Genomic DNA, 19,033 nt, shown 5'->3' with positions numbered 1-19,033 from the left:
TCAGCAGCCCATAAGGTAGTGTCAAGAGGAAAAACGGAACCCTTATAGGATCACTTCGTTGTCTGTCTGTCCGTCTGTCCGTCAAGAAACCTAGAAGGCACTTCTCGTTTACCTAGAATCATGAAATTTGGCAGGTAGGTAGATATTATAGCACACGTAAGGCGAAAAATCCGAAAACTGTGAATTTGTGGTTACATCACCAAAAAATAAATTAAAATATTGTGTTCATGAACAAATAATTAGTATTTTCTAACTTACTTACTGGACTTACCAACTTAAAGATTTAAGTTAGTAAGTACCTGTGGATTCATTTTACTCTGACTTGATGACTTGATTTAATAGCCGAAATCTTTCAACGATGTCGAAATATGCAAAGTCGTGCTAAGAGTAGTGAGGTGGCCGGATGGACGGACACCGTACAATGCGACACGGTCTACGTGGCGGGGACAGAGGCTCATTATGGCTTATTATTTACATTCTTTGTCATTGCACACATGAACTTGATATTAGAAGGCTTTTCATTGATGACACATTTTCACTTCTGGCAGTTACAACGTGGTTCTACTCGTCGCTCTACATTCACTGTCGAAATCTTTCAACGATGTCGAAATATGCAAAGTTGTGCTAAGAGTAGTGAGGTGGCCGGATGGACGGACAGCGTACAATGCGACACGGTCTACGTGGCAAGGACAGTGGCTCTTGTTGGTTTATTGGTTTGTCCTTCAATCACGTCGCAACGGTGCAACGGATCGACGTAATTTTTGCATGGGTATATTTAAAGACCTGGAGAGTGACATAGGCTACTTTTTATCCCGGAAAATCAAAGAGTTCCCACGGGATTTTTAAAAACCTAATTCCACGCGGACGAAGTCGCGGGCACCATCTAGTACTTAATAATAAGATTAACTGCGTCTCTATCAGACAAACCCACACATACTACATTCCCATATTATCATATCATTACCCTAATGTTGGGTGTAATTTGTAGACTATTACACGGCTCACGTACGTGTTTACATAAATCAGGGAGACCGTTTTAATGAGATTCGATAATTCCTATATCGCTCTAATGATAATATATCGTGTGTTTGGAACACTCCGGTATAGATAGAAGTTCCTATTGGAACTTTAAAAAGAATAATAATTATGAACTAGCCAACGCGATTCCCGAGATTTCGTCCATGTGGACGAATTTATTTATTTATTGATCTAAATATATATAAAAGGAAAATGTAACTGACTGATCTATTAACGCACAGCTCAAACTACTGAACGGATCGGACCGAAATTTGGCATGCAGATAGCTATTATGACGTAGGCATCCGCTAAGAGAGGATTTTGAAAATTCAACCCATAAGGGGGTGAAATAGGGGTTTGAAATTGGTGTAGTCTACGCGGGTGAAGTCGCGGGAATACGCTATTATTTAATAATAAGATTAACCGCGTCTCTATCAGACAAACCCACACATACTACATTCGGCATATTATCATATCATTACCCTAATGTTGGGTGTAATTTGTAGACTATTACACGGCTTGTACGTGTTTACATAAATCAGGGAGGCCGTTTTAATGAGATTTGATAATTCCTTTATCGCTCTAATGATAATATATCATGTGTTCCAACCTGATACATTCCGGTATAGATAGAAGTTCCTATTGGAACTTTAAAAAGATTTTTTTTTATTCAGATACAAGTTAGCTCTTCACTGCAATCTCACCTGGTGGTAAGTGGTGATGCAGTCTAAGATGGAAGCGGGCTAACTCGGAAGGGGTATGGCAGTTTTCATAATGAACCAGCCAACGCGATTCCCGAGATTCCGTCCATGTGGACGAATGATGTTTTCGTTCACCATTAAAGCAAGTGATATTTAATTACTTAAAACGCATAACTCCGAAAAGATAGAGGTGTGTGCCACTAGGCTATCACAGCTTAACAGTGTAGAGCAAAGCTAATCTTAGGTACTTAATACTAATTTATCAAGATAGGTTGATTCATGTATTTTCTTCGTATAAGTATGCCCACAGACAACCTCTCGCCAGGCTTGTCTACGTAGTTTATTTTATTAGCCTCGAGGACCGAATTCTTCGTCGATTGGACTATTTGCATGCCTCCATCTCGAAGGAATTTTTTCGATGACTTTGAAGATTATTCTCTTTGTTCAAACGGTCGGCGACAGAACGGGAATTTTGAAGAAAAATTTTTACCTATAAGTTTATGAGAGACTCAAATGTTTAACACATTTTGTTGGGCCTTTTTCGGTAAAATTTATTTTAATGCTTGATTTATTTTCTACCACCCTAATACCTACCATAATATGTTCTTTACAATGCACACTGGCAAAGTACAGCGTATTTCCATCTAAAATTAATTACCTAACAATAATAAAAAAAGTAGTAATATAATTTGTGATTTATTATTATTATTTATTTATGTTACATCTAATTAGAACGGCAGTGCCACTTACACTAACTAGATGATCAATGATAAAAAATACAAACACAAAAATACACAAAATACAAAAGGATAAAACATTCAAGGATTTTGAATGTACCTAAAGCTGAGAACATTGAATGACCTGTGTGTTATGCGTGCTACAATATGCGATTAAACTCATACTTTATGAGTAGGTTACCTACCTATACTTCTATGCAAAAGTAAAATATTCTTACTTTATTTTTATGCTACCCGTCTATTAATTGATAACCAAAATAATTCTAAATCAAAGCAAAACATTTTGACTCCTTAACGAGCCACTAGATCGAACCTAACCAATAAAACGGAATCCAATTAAAATTTCCACGTAGAAATCTTAATTGTACGTCTAGTTTGCATAAGACAAATCGTCTTCGAGTCCGAAATGATAAATGCAGAACATTATTGGTAGGAGATAATTAATAATTGATTTATTGTATAGCTTAGAAATTAGGTCAAGCTATTTAAGGCCGTTGAACTCGCATTGGGGTCAGTTTGGACCCCTGTGGTGCGCTGAAGTGGGCAAGGTACGGCGAGATGAATTTATGTATCAAGGTGTCATTTCGGTCAAGCTAGATATGGTATGTAACTGCGCTAGTGTTTAGGCATGTTCACATGTGCCGGCTGCCGAACAGGACGGCAAATCCGTTGAGAAAAAACCGGCCAAGTGCGAGTCAGGCTCGCGCAACGAGGGTTCCTTACTACATGAGTATTTTTTCGACATTTTGCACCATAACTCAAAAACTATGATGCATAAAAATAAATAAAAATCTGTTTTAGAATGCACAGGTGAGGTGCCTTTGTCGTAGATAACAAAACGCAGGAAAGCTGCAAATGCAACGAAACAATCTATGTTTCGTATATTTCCAGTTATTGTCGGTGGTCGGTCATCATACGCCGCATATGCGCCGCTGCCGGCCAGTGTGAAAAGCCTTTATAAATTTATGTACAAAACTCAGACTTTTAAATAAAATAGAGAATAACAAATGTAATGTGTTCATGATTTGGCAATGTCAATGAACGACAATTCAATGAAATACTATATAATATTTAAAGTAATTTACACCTAAGTGTCCTAAGTTCATGAACTTAGGACAGTTTTATGAGCTTAAACGCTACGTTTTTATATTAATGAAGTATTAGATGTTTGTTATAGGTAAACCAAGCTCCATGAAAAACAGCCAATCCTAATAATATTATATATATGAAAGTGTGGATGTTTGGATGTTTGTTATTCAATCACGCAAAAACGGCTGAACGGATTTGGATGAAATTTGGAATGGAGATACCCTGGATTAGGATATAGGCTTCTTTTTATCCCGGAAAATCAAAGAGTTCCCGCAGGATTTTGAAAAATGTAAATTCAAGCGGATGAAGTCGCGGGCATCAACTAGTAAGTAATATGAACTTCTTCTAGAGATTGTCTTACTTGAATTAGACTTCAACGCGAGCGAAGCTGTTAGCTTAGCGAAAAAACTTTAAGTTCGTAGACAAAAATATATGAACAAATCTTTTCTGTGCCAAAATACGACTTTAGTGATAAAGTAATAAGGCGTAGGTAATATTTCTTAATTTTTTTTTAAATTAAACACAAAAAATACTGCTTTCTGTCATGGCTGTTTTATTGACCAAAAAAAAATTAAAAGCACAAAACAAGATGCATTTAAAGGACCCTTAAAATGCCTGTATCTTAATGTACTGATTAACAATTTAGTGGTATTTAGTGGTAACAAAACAAATCACGTATTAGACATCCCCGAGCTTTGACCATTATACGTAGATTATTTTGATTCGGAGAGCGTACGTACATTTTTACGATCCTCGTGACATACTGTCATTTTGTTAGGAGAACCGCTAAAAACTTTATCTGGAATATAATGTTGTTTATTGTTGAGCGTTTCTATGTCTGTGCGTTTCAAGCCTACTCCTCAAGGCACAAGGAAGTTTTTAAGAAGAAAAGACCCATTTATTTAAAACAGTCTAGCTATCTTAACCATGTCTAGGCTCTAAGGTTGAAATCTATAGAGCGCGCTTTGACTTTGCTTAGAGTTAAGTCACTGTTAAAACGAGACAGATTTATGCCAGCTATATCACGCTGTCTCGTTTTAACCGTGTCTTAAGTCTAAGCAAAGTCAGAGTGCGCTTTATAGATTTCACCCTAAGTCTATGTTCCATTAACAGGGTCCATACTAAGAGCGACCGTCTCGTTAAGCTTTGTTTGATCTGGCTGATGTGGCGGCACGCGGCGTCGTTGCCTTTTATCGAGGTATGTACTTTTGCCTCAGTAGAGCATATTCTGTGGTAGAGGCGATTATGCTCGACATTGGCCGTATTCGTGTGTAGCCAATAGCAAGATAAATGGGATATTTGGACCGCGGTCTGTATCTGGAATATAATGTTGTTTATTGTCGAACATTTTGTTTGTCGGTGCGTTTTTAACAAGCTCTCCAGATCTCTATGATATTTTATAAGTATCACTAGTTTTATAAGTACCCGCTACTTCGTCCACGTGGACTAAACATATTTCAAACCCCTATTTTACCCCTTAGGGGTTGAATTTTCAAACATCCTTTCGGAGTGGATGTCTACGTCATAATTACTATCTGCATGCTAAAATCAGCCCAATCCGTCCAGCAGTTTGAGTTGTGCGTTGATAGATCAGTCAGTAAGTCAATCAATCAGTCAGTCAGTTACCTTTTCCTTTTATATATTTAGATTCAGATTTTTAGATGAATAATCGAAAGCTTGTCCAAAACATATCTGATTTAGAATAACGTTTTACGTAGGTATCATTTTTTTAATGTACCTTCTTAATATGTTTAATGCGAAGCGGAAAAGATAGAGTGAAAAAAATTACTGTGCACTTTTACACAATTCTTGTAGGTCAAGCGGATGAAGTCGCAGGAAAAAGCTAGTAGCTAGTGACTAACAAGGTGTTTCAAGTTTACGAGATTGAATTTTGTTCCAAGTTCCAACTCAATCAAACATGAAATCACGTTGGTATAATTTTCTCACGGTATATTTTGTAAATAAACACTGAATATTAATTTATTTATCTTGTAATACAAACTGAGACGGAGATAAGTCAATTAATAAATTCATATTTATTGTAATTAATACCGGCCATTCGTTTGTTTGTACGATCGTTAATTATGCAATATTAATCAAATCCGCCTAATGACTATGTAATACGGTGAACTGCAATTTGTTGAATGTAACAAATTGGATTTTATCATTGACATAATTGTTACTTTAATGGATTGCATATTTCTTATCAATGGTACCGATTCTAAACAATTGAATTTTAGAGTATTCGCATCCTCTTCTTACTAACGTAATATGAAAAGGACAGACACAGTTTGACAGTTTTAAATTTAATTTAGAACTGTCAAACCTGGTGACTTTAGCTGCCAGTCGCAAGCCTATAGTTTAAAGTAGCTTGCACTAAAATTTAGAGTCTTTAAATGTAAAATTCATGTTCCGTCCTTTTTTTAGCAATATTAAAAAAAAAAAAGATGCACGTAAGTACTCTAAATTTAGTTTAGAGAAAGACAATAGAATCGGCGCCAAATATCTCAACTCCTTGCATCATTAAAGAGACGACCGTACCCTTAAAAGTAAATTGTCACAGGGTTTATCTCCTCAATTTATTCATAGATATTTAAAGTGAATACAATTTAAAGCGATGTTATAATAACGACCCGTAAAGAGGTCCTTCATCCTCGCATCTCTCTCAAATAGGTAAGACTCCTCTTTCGTATCGAGCATCCTCAGTATTGTGATGTAACAATGTTTAATGCGGAGCTCTTAGTGATAAGCGAAGCGGAAATCTTAATAAGTAAAAAACCGGCCAAGTGCGAGTCAGGCTCGCGCAATGAGGGTTCCGTACTACAGTCGTATTTTTTCGACATTTTGCACGATAATTCAAAAACTATGATGCAAAAAAAAACTGTTTTAGAATGTACAGGTGAAGACCTTTCATATAAATAATATTATATATTATATACATATTCAATAAATTCACGGTTTTTAGATTTTTCCCTAAATGTCAGCTATAAGATCTAACTTCCTGCCAAAATTCATGATTCTAGGTCAACGGGAAGTACCCTGTAGGTTTCTTGACAGACAGACGGACGGACAGACAGACAGACAGACAGACACACAGACAGACAGACAACTAAGTGATCCTATAAGGATTCCGTTTTTCCTTTTGAGGTACGGAACCCTAACAAGACAAAAAATCCTTGATATCTGTGGTGTGGTGGTCAAGCTATGCAGCTTGCGATATGCACCGCCCGCCCTCCATACACCCGTCCGCCCGCACCATACAGATTTGTCTGTTTCAGCGGGTTATAGTAAATTAAGCTTTTGGTTTCTTATATATCATGGACTGGATTGTTGACGACTTCCCTGGCGCAGTGGTAAGCTCTGTGGTCTTATTAGTGGGAGGTCCCGGATTCTATCCTTGCAGTGATTTGGAATTTTAAATTTCTGGTCTGGTCTGATGCTTCGGCCGTGGCTATAGTTACTACCCTACCGGCAAAACCGTGCCATCAAGCGATTTAGCGTTCCGGTACAATGCCGTGTAGAAACCAAGGGTTTGTTAAAATGGGTGGTATGGATTTATTAAAAACTGCCATACCCCTTCCAGGTTAGCCCGCTTCCATCTTAGACTGCGTCGTCACTTACCACCAGGTGAGATTGCAGTCAAAGGCTAACTTGTACCTGAATAAATAAATAAATAAATAAAAATATTGAAATGATATAAATCCGCTATTTCTCCCGTTAGGATCTCTGCCTTATTCCTACCTTGTCAAATGCATTCTATCTGTCGTATCGTAACGACGCATAATTTCATACAGCGCTTACTTTGCGTTGTTCAGTCTTATCGTGCAGATAGCGATGTATCGTAGCCTATTAGACGAACGATTATTATGAACGCTTCAAGTTGTAGAGGAGTTTATTCGTAGTGCGCTCCAAACAAACGTAGTTCGGCTCTATGTGAATACTAGCTTATGCTCGCGACTCCGCGTGGACTACTCAAATTTCAAATCCCTATCTAACCCCCTTAGGGTGTGAATTTTCAAAAATCCTTCCTTAGCGGATGCCTACGTCATAATAGCTATATAACGAGGTCATAAAAATTATGAATAACCAGCTGATTTTTTGTAAGCAGCTTAGTAATTAATATTTGTACAGTGAAATGGCTACATAGTCCTACAACTTTAGTGGCACGTTTTCCCAGTCCTACGCTTAGAAGTTGTTCATTTTACGGTAACAATTTTTTCATTAATAACTGATTTTTTTTTTTTTAAGTAGGTAATGTACCTTGGGAATACCTTCGTAATGTGCGATCAGTTTTATGCCTTCGTATACCGTAAGCTCTTGTTAAACTGTCAAATGGCCACTTTAAAGCACTTGTATATAATATCAAGGCGTAGAAACGACATATTATTTTACACTATGCTCATTTCAGCGCACTTTGTGCTTTAGCTCTAGAATGGCACGGTTAGGCTTATCTAATAGCAGATAAACATAAATCGCTGCCTCTTACAGAAATGACTATTGACGTCCAAGATTACATTAACTCTGTATAAAGCTTCGATGAAGATTAGATTTTGTTATCGCATTATTTTATGGATGTTTGTAAGCTTTGATGCGATTGGCGTGCGGTAAATGTAACTAGACATACGGCCGCACTCAGAGTCACTTAATCGTTACTTAAGGCATGAATTAGTATGGATAATAATGCGTTAAGTAACGATTAAGCGACTCAGAGTGCGGCTGTAAGGGTGTCTGTTCACTAAAATGAAGCGGAATAGAGTGTGGAGGCGTGCAATCTACCTACCTAATTTTTTTTTTAAAAAAGAATATTAGCCATGTTAAATCACTAATATTCCCCTTTCCTCTCCAACTAAGCGTCAAGCTTGTGCTAGGAGTAGGTACGACAATAGTGCAACGGGCGGGGTTTGAACCGTCGACCTTTCGGTTTTCAGTCCACTCCTTTACCGGTTGAGCTATTGAGGCTCTTTTAGCAATAATATTTTTGGGAGGTGATAAAATTATTACCCAAGTCATCTATAATTAACTAAATGATGACCGCGACTTCGTCCGCGTGGATTTTGGTTTGTAAAAATCCCATGGGAACTCTTTGATTTTCCGGGGCAAAAGTAGCCTATGTCCTTCCTTCTTAAAATGCTTCATCACTAACCACACCAGGTGAGATCGAAAATAAATATAAATTACTAAAAGATCACATATCTTCCAAATAGCTATTCGCGCGATTTTAGTGATATCTTGAAAACGTCCAAACTTTTACCAGTGCAGCACGGAGATTATTAAAATAATAGAACGTTGTGCCAATAAATATTTCTATTTGTCGTAATTTAGGCAAGCAAATTGAAATATACGTTTCAGAGATAAGTTCCGTGGACGGGGAGCCCACGCGGGCTGCGCGCGCCAATTAATTCGTGATTTATTTGTGCTGTATTTTGTATTAGCGACGGACATTACTGCTACTATTTGATGAAATTATTATTTTACATCACAGCTATTTCACAAGCAAAAATAACAATAGTTTTTACATAGGAATTTAGGTATGCAAGTCATTGTTTACTAGTTAATATCTACGTGTAATTTAAATGTTTTTCGATACGAGTGTTCTCATTTGCGGGCTCTTTAGCGACTTGGATCGGGCCAGTGACCCGATGAATTTATTTAAACAATAAAGTGGAATCACTACCCATGTTACAAATGCGAAAGTGTGTTTGTTTGTTGGTTTATTGGTTTGTAGGTTCGAAGCGACGTAAGTTTTTGCAAGGGTAGATATATTAAAGACCTGAGGAGTGGCATAGGCTATACTTTTTATCCCGGAAAATCAAAGAGTTCTCATGGGATTTTAATAACTTAAATCCACGCGGACAAAGTCGCGGCCATCAACTAGTCAAATCAAATATAATTTTCAAGCTTTGTTAGATTTTGCTTCGTGATTTTTCACAGGCTACTTTAAGTAAGGTATAGCAAGTGTTACATATGAAAAGTGTTTTCAGATGATTTTTCTGATGCTACCTATAAAATGATCCATCTCTAATTTTTATTAACTTCTAAGTTATATAATAGAAATTTGTAATTATAAATGGAAATCAGAGCTATATATAGATTAGGCATTTTAATTAAATAAAGCCTCAAACGGCGAGAAGGACAGCTGGTTTCAATCGTATGAAATTGAAATGTAATGGGAAATGTTAAAAATAATAATGTAATCAGCTTTCAAAAAATTAATACTTCTCCCGAAGACTTCCTCCTATTCGAAGGGTCCGGAGTGACCAGACCAGCATGGTGGACTATGGCCTGAGCCCTTCACATTTTGAGAGGAGACAAAGGTTGTATTAAACAACCTTCACGTTTATTGTATTAAACTTTGAACGTAAATTCGAAATTTTATTGAAATTGGTTTTATATCAATTGAATAAAGCTGGTTTTTCTCCTAATGGTCGTGTAAAAAATGCGTATTATGGGGAAACTTCGCGATTTTTTGTATCGAGCCAAATTGTGCCAATCGTGTTTTGGCTCGGTGTAATTCACTAATAAATATCTTTAATTTTTATAATATTATAATATAAGTAAAAAATAAATAAACAAATTTGTAGTTTCTGAGGCCAAAACTTGATTCTTTGAACGTTCGGGTTAGCGTGGGGGCTGTGCGGGTGTGGACTATATTTTATTTTAATTAATTAATTAATAAGCCTACCTCCAAATTTTTTTACATATTTTTTTTGTTACTTTTTTGTTTTTTGTTTTTCCCTCTTTTATTTCCATTATCAGTACCATTTTTTTTAAAAGTAATTATCCATCTTAACTATCTTTTTTTTTACATTACTTATTATGCATTACATTATTACGTCTTATTAAGTAGGTGTATCTAACTCTAATTTTTCAGAGGTCATCCCAAACTATACTTTATTAATGACTAGCTGATGCCCGCGACTTCGTCCGCGTGGATTTACTTTTTACAAAATCCCGCGGGAACTCTTTGATTTTCCGGGATAAAAAGTAGCCTATGTGTGAATCTATGCCTAAGGGTATAATCTATCTTCATTCCAAATTTCAGCCAAATCCGTCCAGTAGTTTTTGCGTGAAGGAGTAACAAACACACACACACGCATACACACACACACACACACACACATGATAACTTTCGCCTTTGTAATATTAGTGTGACTATATTTTATTAATCTTGAATTATTTTTATCAATAAGAAACTAGCTTTTAACAATGTCGTATATACGACACCTACCTATATAGGTAGCTTATACGATTATAATTATATATCGATTAGCCTTACAATTATAATTACCATAAATATAGGTTGCTCAACATAAATCTACAAACCGTAAATTAATATTGGTTTTATTAAATTAGATATTTACAAATTACGACATAGAAAATTACATCCGCCACTAATAAAACATCACAATAATAATATTTATCCCGTTTATCAGTATGTCGTAAAGCAACACAGGATTCCCTTGCAAGGAAGGAGACATACGTAATGTCTCCTTCTTTCGAAGTATTGGACCACTGGGTCCGAAAATATATGAAGGTGCTATCGAGCTATAGGCGAAGAGTTAATCTAATCACCTCGAAAAATATTATTTCCTAGCGGATGCCTACGTCATAATAGCTAATAAGCTAAAATCTGCATGCCAAATGTCAGCCCAATCCGTCCAGTAGTTTGAGCTGTGCGTTGATAGATCAGTCAGTCAGTCACCTTTTCCTTTTATATATTTAGATATATTATACCTATAGATTTTGGTAATAATTCTGGGACAGATTTTTCAATACCCCTACCTACTACATTTTTGAGTTTGATGTGATTCTGAGAATGAGTTATTCAATTGCTCCCTCATAGCTTTAGCTTTGAATTGACGTTAAAATTAATAACCGTCAATGCGTTTCCGGCCTTTCAGGAATTTGTTGATCCACCTCTTGAATAACTCCAGTCTACTCTTAGGCGTGTAATTTGATGGTGCAAGTTATCTGGACCACAATTCACACAATTATTAACTGCACAGACAGACAAGGCTGAGTGGGTAACACCGGTTTGCTATATTGAATTTTGCTGTAACGATACAGAGAAATTATGTTTCCTGACTCATAATTGGGTGGACAGTGTTAGATACAAATACGGACACACGTGTCACGAAGTCACGTCGATCCGGTGCTCTGTCGCGACGTGATTGAAGAACAAACCAACAAACAAACACACTTTCGCGTTTATAATAATATATACTAGCTGATGCCCGCAGCTTCACCCGCATGGATTTCGGTTTTTGAAAATCCCGTGGGAACTCTTGAATTTTCCGGGATAAAAAGCAGCCTATGTCACTCTTCAAGTCTATAACTTCACCCATGAGGAAATCACATTACTTTACTTTTCACATCACGTAGGTACCTACAATATTTTCTGCCGCGTTTCTGCACTTGCTGTGATGGCAATAAATTCTCAGCAACACGACTCAGTCAGTGTTTATAGTTCAAATCAACTGAATTCGGGCACTAACTGACTGACAGACACTAACATGGGCAAACACGACCTCATTGTCTGGAAAGCCTAAAATGTCACTAAGCCGTAATCACAAAATCTCGAGCTATTTTGAACTATCACTCAAAAGAAATTAGTGCCAAAATTGCGCGCATAGAGCAACAGGTGGCATTATCACCACAAATACTTAGTATAGGATGCTAAACAATTCTGAATCCTATTCTGAAGGACTTAAAGGTCGAAATACTTTGTCGAAGTAACCAATTAAATAGTAAGGAAATATATTCTTTGTGGCAATACGGAAGGTGCTATTTTCGCGTGTCAAACAACAATGGTAGTGTAAGCCGCCGTCTCATTAATACGTTGACGGTAATGACATGTACCAATTAACGGAGAGCCGTGACAGACCGACAGGCAATTCACACAACACCTACACACTGTAATGCAATAGACATATCACATGCAAATGACATTTCTAGTTTCTACATTTATTTAAATTAATTTTTTATAGTTTTACAACTTTCGTCGTATAGAACGCGACAGGTTGAGATGCCAATTCGGGTATAAGGCGGGATGACGCCCCGCACCTGCAAGTCACCCGCGCTTGCGCGCCTAAAAATAGGTGGTACAGATTTTACTCGAAAAGTTAGATCTCATTATTCTTCATTAAATTAGCCAAATATAAACCAAATTTAATTGAAAGGTTGAAAGTTAAATAACAAAAAGCAAAACAAAATAGTCATTCATTAACGTAACCAAACCAACATCCGTCACGATGACAAAATAATTCGTCCTTATTACTAACGATTTATATTTTTATTTAAGTGGTTACCTACACTGAAAAAAAAACTCGCCAAGTGCGAGTCAGACTCGCGCACCATGGGTTCCGTACTACAGTCGTATTTTTTTCGGCATTTTGCACGATAAATCAAAAACTATTATCCATAAAAAGAAATTAAAATCTGTTTTAGAGAGCACATTGGGACCTCAAAGTCTATCGATTTTTCGAACTATGCGCCACTTCATTTTCGCAACCCGTTGATCGATTAATTTGCAAGTTCTTCCACGAATCTCTTCATTTCTTTGATCTCAATCCAGAAAATAAGAATAATTCGTATTAAATTAAATCACAGTCCTGAAATGATTCGTCGATGTATAAACAGGCCGTTAGTATTGTTATTTCAAAATTTAGCGGCCAACCGAATGGCTGTTTGTCAAAGCAAATTGTGTCATGCCATTTGTGTTCAATGACTGGCAAATGAGTGCATCAATCCATTTGTTTTGGGAACTACGGTATAATTGTCCGCTCTGCTGCGCATTCGGCTCACGGAGCCATTTACGTTAACGGTAATGACGAATTTCGGGTGATGTTTAGAACAAATAAATTAACTACTGTTTAGAAGTGCGTTAATTTAGATTTGAGCGTATCCCCAACTTGGCCGTACCCTGGTACTGGTAGGTAGCTACATTATGTATCTACATAGTCTCTACATAGTATAAAATAAAGTCGCTTCCCGCTGTCTATATGTATGAACGCGTAGATCTTTTAAACTACGCAACGGATTTTACCGCAGTTTTCACCAATAGATAGAGTGATTCAAGAGGAAGTTTTATAGCTATAGTTTAATTTTCAAAAAATTAGAGATCCTTAGAGAAATCGAAATAATGTGAATTAGGTCGGAAAAAAAATCTTGATTTTGAGAGCTTCCGAGGCAATGACACCTTAATGGCACCACATTAGTATATCTACATTGCCCCCATGCGAAGCCGGGGCGGGTCGCTAGTATAAAATAAAGTCGCTTCCCGGGTCTGTATGTTTGTATGTATGAACGCGTAGATCTTTTAAACTACGCAACGGATTTTAATGCGGTTTTCACCAATAGATAGCTAGTATTCATAAAAGCCAGTCTAACACAGAATGCTCTGAAGGGTCTTCAGAGCATTCTGAAAAAACTGTAGATTCACTTGACGATTCGAAAGCATTTTGCGAAATTCTATTTGGATTTTGAATACAAACTTTTCACTTCCTTTTAACCGACTTCCCAAAAGTAGGTGGTTCTCAATTCGGCCAGTTTTTTATGTATCTATGTACACCGATTTTTTCGAGGTTTCTGGGCCGATTTGCAATTTTTATTTTAAATCTAATAGATATTTATTTATTTCAGGAACAGTGTATCGGGGGGGGTGTCCCTGGGCGCTCATTTGGTCTGCGCCCGTGTCGCCGGCCTCACAGACAAACAGCGCGCCATGTGTCGCGCGTCGCCAGCTGCCATTGCTGCTGTGGGCGACGGACTAAGGTACCTAGAGCATTATCATTTTTTTCTTAGCCAATAGCAAAATCCTGCTGTGTGGTAAGCTTGCCTTCTGGGTGGAGCTACTATCTATGAGGAGAGAAGTGAAAGTTCAAAGAGTTACTCTTAAGAGAAGAAACCATAGCGCGCTCCCCGGCGCTTTCCATACAAACCTAGTTTGATTCTCATTTGAATAATATTAACCAACTAGACTCTAGTTGGTTAATATTATTCTAGAGGATGCCAGTGACTTCGTCCGCTTGGATTTAGGTTTTTTAAACCCCGTGGGAACTCTTTGATTTTCCGGGATAAAAAGTAGCCTATGTCCTTTCCTAGGATGCAAGCTATCTCTGTACCAAATTTCATCAAAATCGGTTGAACGGATGGACCGTGAAAAGCTAGCAGACAGATAGACAGACAGACACACTTTCGCATTTACAATATTAGTATGGATGGACCTGATACTACCAATCCTACTACCAGTAGGTAACTGAAGTTACACGGGCTAAAAGATCATACAAGTTTTTGAGTCGGTGTAACTTTGAAACATTTTTACAGAAAGACAAAACACAGACAGATAATTGTTATGTTATATTTGTATGTATTTGGGCTTTCGATTAGACTGCAGTTAATTTTTACACACATTGTGAACTAGCGGCAGGAATCATGGACAAAAATGTATTATTGTTATTTTGATTAATGTGGTAAAAATAGGTAGTAATTAAATATGACTTGAATTAAACGTGGACACAGTTGGCCTTGTCCACAAGTTCAAAGTCGCTCAGCGGGCTATGGAGCGGGCTATGTTGGGTATCTCTCTGAGGGACAAAATCTGTAACGAGGAAATCCGTAGGAGAACCAGAGTGACCGACATAGCCCAACGAATTAGCCAGCTGCAGTGGCAGTGGGCAGGCCACGTCTGCCGCAGAACCGACGGCCGCTGGGGCAGACGTGTTCTGGAGTGGAGACTGCGTATCAGTAAGCGCAGTGTGGGACGACCTCCAACCCGCTGGACTGACGACCTTAAGAAGATAGCGGATCGTGTGTGGTGGCGTGCTCTTGGGAAGGCCTATGTCCAGCAGTGGACGCAAACAGGCTGATTGATTGAAATATGACTTTGTTCAGGATGGCGTACACAGAGTGTCGGTCACAGCTCGGTGGCTACAGGTGGAACTGCACAGGCATCGGTGACGGGAATGACTTCGGACATGTCATGCCTTTGGGTAAGTTTCAATAGTAGTTAATAAGTAATTCCTTGCGAAATCTTCAATTTTGCTCGATATAAAATAGCCTACGCCACTCCCCAGGTTTTTAACTACTTAAAGCGGCATGGATTTGATAAAAACTGCCAAACCCCTTCCAGGTTAGCCCGCTTCCAACTTGGACTGCGTCATCACTTACCACCATGTGAGATTGCATGGGCTAATTTATATCTGAATAAATAAATAAATAAATCCATGCAAAAAATACAGCAATCTGTTGCTCCGTTGCGGTGTGATTGAATGACAAACCAAAAAACCAATAGGTAGTGCCTGTCAAAGCAATTATAATAATATGTCCGCTACATTTTTCTCATTTTCATCGCCATTAGTTATCTGAAAATCGATAGATAGAGTTATGTTATAGCTACATTAGTTTTATTAGTTAGAATAGATAGATACTAAGCCCAAGTTCTACAAAAAATTAAACAAATCGTAAATATACTACACAATCAATAGCATGAATAGTTTAAAAGTTATAAGCACATTAGCTTCGCTTCGTGGGTAGTCACTGGTCAAAACTCCAAGGTTCAATCGATTACACTTTTACGAGCATATCGCAGTAGGCAATCCGATAATTGATTGTACGGCCGTTAAAACTCAGAACATCATAGTAAAAGCTCAGATTAAAACGAAAAAATAGACGGATAACAAAAGTATCCAATAGAGTGAAGCTAATATAATGACATCACAATTTACACCAAAAACCAATGTATACGAGTAAGTAGGTATGTAGGTAGGTATACACAATGTTAACGTTTGCAAAAATGTATGTATGTGTCATAGTATGCTTAAATTATTTATGTTCTAACTAGCTGATGCCCGCGTTTTCGTCCGCGTGGATATTCATTTTTCAAAATCCCGCGGGAACTCCTTGATTTTCCGAGATAAAAAGTAGCCTATTTGTTAATCCAGAGTATAATCTATCTCCATTCCAAATTTCATCGAAATCCGTTCAGCCGTTTTTGCGTGATTGAGTAACAAACATCCAAACATCCACACTTTCACATTTATAATATTAGTAGATAGTGGATGCTAAAATTCCTCTCCAAGGCGCTTTGACACAACACATTATACACCTGACTCTATGTATATCCCGTGGCCGTGATCTGTATCTTGTTGAAGAAATTGGCTCCTCAAGGCTGGCTTCATATTTTGCCTTCTATCACTTTTTCTTAATCTGCGTAAGAACAGTATAATAAGCTGTGCAATAAGCTGTAACAAAATGATGGTTCAAAACAATAAAAATACTAAATACCAACCAATCGTGCGCATTGCCTCCCACTAAATCGTGATCGAGAAATAATATGGTTCTGATAATATACTGATCTACGACTGTGTATTAAAGGGTGATTTAAAATTTTTATGCTAGTCCATCACAATAAACACAATGTCTTGCAGTCAGTTTGTTAGTATTTATTATAGTAAGAACTATTATTACAGTAAAATACCTATTTATTTATTTATCCTATCAAAATCCAACAAGCTTTGTTTGAAATTTCAACTTTTTCTATTCATGCTCCTGTAATGTGTTTTTAAATTGGAAATAGCAAAAAATCGAACTTACACAGAGTTTTTATATTTATTATTTTTTATTTTATATTCAAAGTTTGAAGTTTAAGTTGAATAGATAAATAGTTCGCGACAGGTCGAGATGGCAACCGGGGTCGGAGGCGGGGGCACACCCCGCACACCCACACGAGTATCTAGAATTTTGAAGTTCAATTTCTGGATATTTCCATTATTTTATTAATAGTAGGTACTACTTCTATATCATATTTTATAACAATCCAATCCAATTAAAAATGGTATCAAAGTCAAAGTCAAAGTCAAATGATTTATTTAAAATAGGTAATAAATTACTCTTTTTGATGGTCTGATGTTAGATTTGTAAGATATAGTGGTGATAATTATTACGCAAACTTAAAACTAAAGCTACGAGGGTTCCGGTTATTTCTTGTACGATGATATAGAACCCTTCGTGCGCAAGTCGAACTCGCACTTGACTGACTTTTAAGATTCCAACTTAGAGTATTTTTGAGACATGACAGACAAAGATACTACTTAGATATTATTTAAGTAAAACAAAAATCATCTTTAAAACATTCTTTGAATAAAGAACACCCTGTGAATAATCGGTAGCAGGTTTTAATCTCGACGAAGTGCAGGTTATTGGTCTTTCTAGGTAATATGCAAATAGATCAGCTTACGCGATAAATTTTTTCCTAGATCTTTCATCTTCTAGACAAAAAATGTTTTAGCATACCAATATAACACTACTTAATGACTGCTTTCAAGATAAATTGCTGATAAATAATTATTACAATGAACTAGCTGATACCCGCGACTTCGTCCACGTGGATTTAGGTTTATGTATTTAGACTTTCAGACAAAAATAAAGAAGTATCTACATAAATCTCTAAATCAAACTACACCTAACTTGTTAACAAAAGTAGTCCGATCAAATGGTGCTACAGTTTTTTACGGGGTAACTAGGGTACATTAAGATTTTGTCCTAAGCCTGTTAATTTTGTTTAGAAAGTGTAATTTACTTACAACTAGATTACCACTTGTAACTACCAATGAAATAATAATATCAGAAAATAAAAAAGGGAGTGTGGGAAATATTTACCCTTTGATAGGAAAACTTTACCTTCTATCTACCTATGAAGATAGGATATTGTAAGACACTTAGGTATTTAAAATAATAATAATTACCAAGATAGACAGACACACAGGCAATAAAAATATTCTTAGAAAATTTAATTATAGCATCATCGAGTTAATACAATTAGTCATCGGATATAAGCAATTAATTAAGGACATACAAAGGTCAACTCTGTAATAATCTATTACATTTTTATTGCTCCGACTTGAATTCATTATAATTAAATAAATCTCTATAAAACTAAATTTGCAACCTAAAATCCAAGACTCCACAATTGCGAGTGCCAATCAGGAATCATGTCATAAAAGCGTATAGGTACAACGACCCTACAAAGGATTTCAGCACTTTTCGTAAACGATAATTATGACAATATACCACAGTTCACGAGGAAACTTGTAACAAAACAGATACTTTGGCAGGCGTCAAATGTTACCTACATTTGACGCTATAAAACGACTAAGTATCTTTGATTTCACGTCGCCCCTAGGCTCTAGCTAACTTAAGGCGTTGTCCTAAATCTTAATACAATGCGATTACGCGATCATGGCAAGTTTGCGCAAGTTTTACTAGTACGAACGCGCGATCAAACATACATCTTTAATAGGTGTTTTAATAACGATGATCGCGTATTCTCGTTCTATTCGACGCAAGCACGCGACTGTCGCATCGCTTACGCGCGCGATGAGCGCGTAATCGCGTTGTATTAGGACGACGCCTAATAATATTTGACAGATGTCGATTCAGGATCAAAACCGAGTTTCCTTTTCTAGTTCATTCTGACTATATTTCAATACC

General features: G+C 36.9%; 1 protein-coding gene across 4 annotated transcripts in view; it reads left to right on the top strand.

The window, feature by feature from the left end:
• The window catches only part of LOC117983563 (protein Wnt-7b-like), a 69,532-nt gene that overhangs the window by 35,378 nt on the left and 15,121 nt on the right, over window positions 1–19,033 (top strand). For 3 of the 4 annotated variants that reach the window (XM_069500000.1, XM_034970155.2, XM_034970154.2), the window contains exons 3-4: window positions 14,186–14,317; window positions 15,437–15,534. In XM_069500000.1, the coding sequence (XP_069356101.1) occupies window positions 14,186–14,317; window positions 15,437–15,534 (230 nt within the window). The remainder of the gene's footprint in view (window positions 1–14,185; window positions 14,318–15,436; window positions 15,535–19,033) is intronic. The other variant, XM_069500001.1, reaches the window with a different exon arrangement.

Source organism: Maniola hyperantus, chromosome 7, assembly GCF_902806685.2.
Source record: "Maniola hyperantus chromosome 7, iAphHyp1.2, whole genome shotgun sequence".
In the NCBI taxonomy this organism is placed as follows: domain Eukaryota; kingdom Metazoa; phylum Arthropoda; class Insecta; order Lepidoptera; family Nymphalidae; genus Maniola; species Maniola hyperantus.
This window is presented reverse-complemented; position numbering and strand designations above follow the sequence as displayed.